The 7,189-nt window shown below is 36.2% G+C and overlaps 1 protein-coding gene across 5 annotated transcripts; it reads right to left on the bottom strand.

Annotated features, from left to right (window-relative positions):
* Nucleotides 1–2,062: 2,062 nt before the first annotated feature.
* LOC129236776 (dentin sialophosphoprotein) lies at nucleotides 2,063–7,189 on the bottom strand. Of its 5 annotated transcripts, none has more exons than XM_054870990.1 (4): nucleotides 6,753–7,189; nucleotides 5,629–6,361; nucleotides 5,142–5,453; nucleotides 2,063–5,074 (listed from the first exon to the last, which is right to left on the bottom strand). In XM_054870990.1, the coding sequence occupies exons 2-4, from the start codon at nucleotides 6,101–6,103 to the stop codon at nucleotides 4,335–4,337; spliced, it is 1,527 nt and encodes a 508-aa protein (XP_054726965.1). In that variant the 5' UTR covers nucleotides 6,104–6,361; nucleotides 6,753–7,189; the 3' UTR covers nucleotides 2,063–4,334. The 5 variants fall into 5 exon arrangements, with proteins under 5 accessions (XP_054726965.1, XP_054726962.1, XP_054726961.1 ...); XM_054870987.1 differs by having other exon boundaries at nucleotides 5,136–5,453; nucleotides 6,753–7,183; XM_054870986.1 differs by having other exon boundaries at nucleotides 5,136–5,453; nucleotides 5,629–6,430; nucleotides 6,753–7,182.

Raw genomic sequence — 7,189 nt, 5'->3', positions numbered from 1 at the left:
CGTTGCATCTCAATTGCTTTTTAAATTGGTTTTTTAATCTCGAATTTTTAATCAAAATATAAGCGATAACAAAGAAACAGGTGACTTTGATATTCAAAATACCAAATCGCAAATACACTTTTCCGAAAATGTCAAAGTAACCCGACGACAAATGAGGAAAATAAATCCGAAGAGTAATTGATAGCTAAAATGCGAAAAACGAACTGCCCGCGCAATATTCTGTTCGAATATTTGATCAAACTATTCAGCGATCAGTTTCAGAGTTTCCGTTACAGCCGGTTCTACCGAAAGTAAACGAATTTATATCCGGCCAAGAACTTTCACTGCAACAGAATTCCCCAAACATTTGTATGGAATATTAAAGTCGTTAAAGCAACAACATTATCATTTTCATGCTAATGGCATAAATAACCACCTCAGACTCTATAAGTACGTTTCTATTTGTCAGAATGCCATAAAATTTCGACAGTACATCAGCGAAAAATCTCCTTTTTCGACTCATGGACGGGTTTGCCAGAAATACTTATTTTAGTTATATTTTACCCATGTTTACCTTGAAACGTACCAGGTATGTAAAGTAATGGCTGCAGTAGAAATACCTCAAACAGGGGCAGTCATTAAAAATGCAGATTGCATAGATGTAAAAACAACCTTACATCAATACAGATGTATATGAATATATATGTACATGTTACCAGCGATTTTTCTATCACATACTTTATGCCTATTTCGGCTTGCCATAAAAACAAAAATAAAACAAAATTAAGCCATAAAGAAATACAAATACAACTTAAATGCCGGGGCAGAGAATGGCTAACATTTGCTCAACGTTCTCTGGACTGGGGGTTGTTTCCTTTTCCTTTCTGCATTCTATATTATTCGTTGCTTTGTACACCAGAGAACGTTTGCTCGTATCTAAATTATGATTACTTGTTTTGCGATAACTAATTTACAAATTTTCTTTTCCATCTTCTACTTTCGTTCTGTTTATACATTTCGCGTCGAAGTTGAGCGTTGCCGGATACGAACAAAAGTCGACGCTGTATGGCAACAGCATTGAAATTGCTACCTGCCTTCGCATTATTTCATCCTCCAGTGCTTCAGCTACCATGTCGATGTTTTGCCGGCTTCAGCACACACGCACATACCCATAAATATGCTTCTATTTCTTTACATTTTATTTACTTGCATGTAATCGGCCATAAGCCGATGGGAGTCGTGCTTGGCCATTTTGAAAGTGGCGTTATATTTATATTATGTATATACGAAAGTGAATATCTAAATTGAAAAATTAAACACATATTTAAGAAATTTTGAAATTTTATGTATGCAACTTAGTTGCTTATGGAGGTATTTAATACACTGTGCTTTAGCGAAAGTTAGTTAAGGGATTGCCACTTGAAAGGTGTCAAGTGACCTTTTTTCTGCAAAAGCAATACAACCATAGAACGTAAATATTAAATTAGTAAAACAGTGGATAGTATTTACGATGTTTGGCATAACGAAAAACTAAGGCAGCGAGTAATCAAGAAGAACGTTAACGAATGCGCCAATTTCCAAATGCTACTGAAGCGGAAAACGCCATTTTATGCAAACAAATCTAATGTTAAACTGATAAACATTTTTACCGTAGTGTTGGAAAAATTTAAAACTTCCACTATCAAGGAAATAACTTTTGTGCGCTAAATATCCTCTTAAAATATCTTTAGTTTTCTTTCTGCAGAATTGCGATTGGAAGTAATCATTCTCTGCCAAGCGGCGACCACTCTTAAATGATTGTTGCTACCTTTTGGATACTTTATATTCAATGTCGAAAACTTGTTGTTGGCTAGCTATGAACTGATATAACGACCCATTCCCAAAACATCGACACAGCCGTTGGTCGATTTCACTGTTGTTCTTATGGTAAGCAGTCAAAATGCCTCAGTAAAGTACTCAAGTACAGGACTCCGACAGCCGGCCAATAGTCACAGACGCAAGTATTTATGGAGATTCTAGATACTATTACAACAACAACCCGTTGGACACCCGCTCCCAGTTGCAAAGCAAATTTGATTAAAAGTTCCTTTTAATGTGTTTATTATTTGTTAATATTACTTCATATATCATTTGTTTGTTTATATACCGTTGCTGTTGCAATTACACATTTTACTTCGTATCCTCGACGTCGTTCATCAAATGTTGGATCACCTGCCCTCAGGTTCACTTTTATCTCGAATGACCAAACCTTGCCTTGTTAAACATCAGCCCTGCTTTTCTTATTTTATTAATGCTATAATTTATCTCCTGCTCTTTGATTTTTTACTACAAAAATTGTATTACCTATATTTTTTATACTTTTAAATTTATTTTATTGTATTTTTGAATGTTTCTCCTTCTTTAATATATGTATATTCATATTACTATGACTATATGTACCTAAAATTAAGTTTTTTTCGATTTGCTTCTTTTAATTAATAATATTGGTTTTTGTTGCTATAATTGTATGTAGTTTGCTCTCTATATGTATTGTAAATGCGCTATTGTAAAAATTTTCAATTTGTATTTTTTATTTTTCTTTCTATTTAAGGTAGTAGTGCAATTTGTTGATCACTTCACATATTCGACTATTTTTATTATCCTTGTATTAGGCTTAAACAAAAAAGAATGCCTGCGAGAGAAATGTTTGCAATCAATAACCTAATTAGTGTCTTAAACGACCACCAACGGCATATTCGACTTTCATTAAATGGAATCTGATTGACATTTCTTTACGTCATCCCAGAGATGTACGGTGGTGCGTATCAAATGCACCGTAATTTGTAATATATGAAAAATGTTTTAACACCAAAAATACACATTTTTGCAAATATTCTTAACGCTCATTTGCTGCAAGTGTCAAAATCGGAAAACATTTTATTCCTAGATAAGTATGTAGATAAAACAGTATGTTTGTGGTGTGTAAAAGTGCATGGCGATACCAATTACCGTAACTCATTAGGTGGAAATATGGCTTTACTTTTACATACTTACATTTTGACACTCATACAGCACATTAGCGATATGTTCGTATATACCCAATTATATTGAATTTTTATTGGATTTTTAACTTTTCGTCATTGTTTATTGTGGTAGTAAAATTATGTTTAGTAAATGTATTTTTAATATGGTGGTAGGATGTATGTATGTATGTTTGCATATATATATATATGTGTGTGTGGCATTTTAATTTGTTTTAAAGTAGTATGCATTACATTACTAATTAATTAAAAATAATTCGCATTACTTACTGTTTTTTTTGTGTTTTTGTTTTTTATTATTGTATTATTTTAATAATTATAATTTCGCGTTATGACTTTTCAATGCGTTATCTCAATAATTTCACCGTTATACTTTTTGCCGTTTACTCACATTTCGTCTCAACTTTGATTTTTAATGCTTTGTGTAAAACATATTTTCTTACTTTCGTTTTACATTAAGAGTAAACTAATAAAAATGTACGTAATGATTTTTGCTAGTTCTTTAATAAGATATTCTCTTTTGAATTGAATCTTTCTTTTGTGGGGAAAAAATGCAGAAATAAATATTCTTTAATTATAAACTATGTAAAAATTATTATTAAACTAACTTATAATTTTATTTTCAGGAAAGTGCTAATTTTGCTTTTTCCTTATTTGTTGAAAAATAGTTCGAACAGTGCAAAGAAAAAAGTACAAAACAGAAAACAAGAATAAAAGGTGAATTAAAAGGAAATTAAAAGCGTACAGCAAAATGAAAATTCAACAGCAGACGGCAGCGGTTGCTCATCCTGGAGCTGGAAGTCAAGCGTTAGGCCAGCCAGAAAACGCTGTATCTATTACGTTGTATCTGTGCTGTGTGTGTTTTGTTCAATGAGTGGGTTCAAGGCATTTGTTACTAGTACATGGCAGCATTTTTTTTAACGCTGCATGTTTGGGCTCTACTTTAATTGTATGAATGGTACTTATTGCGATTTGACATTTAACGCTCTGTAATATTTTCCTTTGCATTTTTCATTCAACTACTTTTCTTCTACATACTCTCTTGTTACATTCTAGTATTTTTTAATTTTCTTTTTTAAGATGTTATCCGTAAAAATTTTACTTAATGATAAAGAATTAATGTGATCCTGCAATGCTACACACGCTGTTCCGACGCTTTCTTTTGCGGTATATTATATGTATTGTTATTGTTGTTAGGTATGTGTCTTTTAACCTGCCCAGGATCTCGCGTCGCCCTCTATATATTTTACCTTTTAATTACGCTCTAGTTAAACCGCCTATTCCCTTTAGTTTATACGCAAACTTTTTCCTGCGTTTTTAACTTTTTTTTCTAACTTATTCACTCCGAATTTTCTTCAGCTCTGGTTGACTGTGTGCTTCCTCCGCTATTCCATCGACTTCGCTACCACCTTCGTTACATTGTAATGTTCGCTTCTGCGCCACAACACCTCCGGCGGCACTGCTAAGCGTGGAATCATTATTGGAATCGCTGGCGTTGGTCGTGGTGTAATTTGTACCATCGTTCAAGTTACCACCAAACAGGGGCGTTATTGACTTGTGGCTCTGGCCAATGTGGCGACTATTACTGTTGCTGCTATCATCCTCAGCGTCAACGTCGTCTTCCTCACTAGCATCTTCAATGCCTGTGGAACGCAAGCAACTGCTGTTTTCTCCATCACTACCAGGTGCGCCCAAAGACACTAAAGTACCATTACCATTCCCATTTCTATTTCCATTTCCTACTACCGCAGCAACCACATCTTTCTGTCTGATGTCGCTGTGGCCGATGCCTACAATCTCACTGTTACTATTTGTGTTTGGATTATTGCTGATGCTGCTATTATGTTTAAGTTTAGCCTTTTCTGGTGCCTCCAAATTGCTTTCTGAATCTGAAGCGAGTGGTGTACCTACTTCGCCATCATCGGTTGAAGTTGTAGCTGTGGTCTGGGTGGTGTTCTCATCGATATTGGGCTCTTGTGAGGTGGAGTCGTTTGAAACGAAGTTAGAATCGCCATCCTGCAAGGAAGTGGTCGCTGTTGTAATGCCGGGTGCAGCGTTATTGTGGTTATTTTCAGCTAAAAGAAAGTTGTAAAAGTCAATGAGATGGTAAACATACATAATCGCTTTGCTATCCACCTGCACCTAAGCTCTCTTCATCGCCATCGTTGGTATCCTCAGCTTCACCACTAAGAACTTCGGCTGTATGTGCTGCCACCTTTACTGTGCTACCATTAATATTGGCACCACCACCAGCACCTGGCCCGGGCATTTCATCCAAAAGCTCTGGACTCAAATCATTGGCTACATAGTGTGCCCACAGTGCCAATTCTACTCGGTGTGGCGACCAAAACGGAGTTTCACCGCCAGCCTCAACATTCAGGCGTTCGACAGTAGTATATATGTGCTGAACAAAATTGAGGTACTCCTTGGTAGTATAATCGATACCCTCGATCTCTAAAATTTGAAAAATAAATAAAGGAAATTAAGCAAAAATAATACTTTATTATTCCATATTATTTATATAAACGAAATATGTATGTAAATTACTTTACCTACTAAATTTATATACCTATGCATATTTTATAGGAGTATATGTTCATATGTATGATAGAAAAAAATCATTACACACCTGGAATGGCCATTAGGCACTCATCTGCCATGAATGGTGCCGAGTCAGGTGCAGCAGCTGCCAAAAGCGCTGATGCCATGGTAGTGCCGACTCCTTTTAGATTTGACAGTGCCGTAATGGCCTGTTCTAGATTAGGCAGTTTACGGAAAGCCTTCTTTGTTTCCTGCATAACAGCACGCGGGGTATTTACCTTCACCAGGTACGAAAGTTGCGGATAAAATTTTCCACGCGACTGTTTCCATTTCATGGTCTGCACCAGCTCATCGTATACCATATGTGCATCCTTCCCTCGTGCTTTTATCAATTTTGGCAACTCATTTTGATACCATTCGTCCAAACGTATAAGCTCTTGTGGTTTTTTATTGCGCTTTTCTGCTTTTAGCTTCAGCACTTGTGGGTAAAGTTTGTAGCAATATTCGAATTGATGCGTAGTGCCATTCTCGAAGAACGACGCAGTGTCCTTGTTGGTTGTCATATCGAAAACAGCTGCTGCGTTTATGGTGACGATCACGTTGACGTTCTCGAACGAATATTCTTCAAAATGTATATACCCGTTGCTATTTCTTCCGCTACTATCGTTATTGTTGGCAGATGGATCGATCGATGGCAATGTTGGTTAGCACAGCAGTGGTTACACTGGTGGTTGCTAGTTGCTGGTATTGGTACCACACTCGCAGTTGTGGTAGTGATGATAATGACAACGTTATTTGTGGTGGTGGATGAGTCGTAATGGCTGTGGGGAAGATGATTGTAATAAATATTGTGAGCCCACTGGTCAATCCCCTGCCGATTTAGATAGATCCTACGGATATTTATTTATTCAACAACTATATACGTACATATATATACATATAAAAAAAGATTTTTCTTCTGGCTGCTGTTAACTGCTTTCCACAATTATGCAGCAATTTTTGGTGTATGGCTTCGCTTTACACCATGTTTTAATGTTCACGACTAGTCCTGCTCTAGAAACAATATAACGAAGTCATGTTCACTCTTGAATCCCAGCTCAAGACTTTTTTTCATAACTCACACACTTTCATTACCATATTACACATCCAACTAATTTAATTTTAAAGAGTAAAAAGACACAACTTCTTTCAAAAACAAAGTTCTGCACTCACCTCAATTCAAAATACGTCAAAAGTGATTCCTTTGCAATTGAAAAACTTCACTAAATCGTCAAAATCACCTCCTCTACACCACCGACTACAAATTTATTTTCGATTCAATTTCAAGTTTTTCAGTTTACGCCAGCGACGAATAAAAATCGACAGAATTTTTTTCCTCGTTTTATCTTCATTTCCCTTTTGTGGTTCACTTCGTTGTCGCCTCGCTTTTCTTTTATTTCAGCGACAGACTGCGCGTTCACTGTGCTCACGCTAGTGTATGTATAAGTGTGTGTGTATGTTTGCTTTTCGTATTGCTATATACGACCGTGTTGCGCTGTGCCCGGTTGGTAGACGTTATCGTTGCCGTGCCGTTGTGCTTTGGGTTGCCTAAACTCATCGTTGTCGACAAAGTTGCTGCCTGACCGATGATTTTTTAGTTCGCGATTTGC

This window comes from Anastrepha obliqua, chromosome 2 (genome assembly GCF_027943255.1).
Source record: "Anastrepha obliqua isolate idAnaObli1 chromosome 2, idAnaObli1_1.0, whole genome shotgun sequence".
Taxonomy (NCBI): domain Eukaryota; kingdom Metazoa; phylum Arthropoda; class Insecta; order Diptera; family Tephritidae; genus Anastrepha; species Anastrepha obliqua.
Note: the sequence above shows the minus strand (reverse complement) of the source record. Positions and strands in the feature narration are given on the sequence as shown.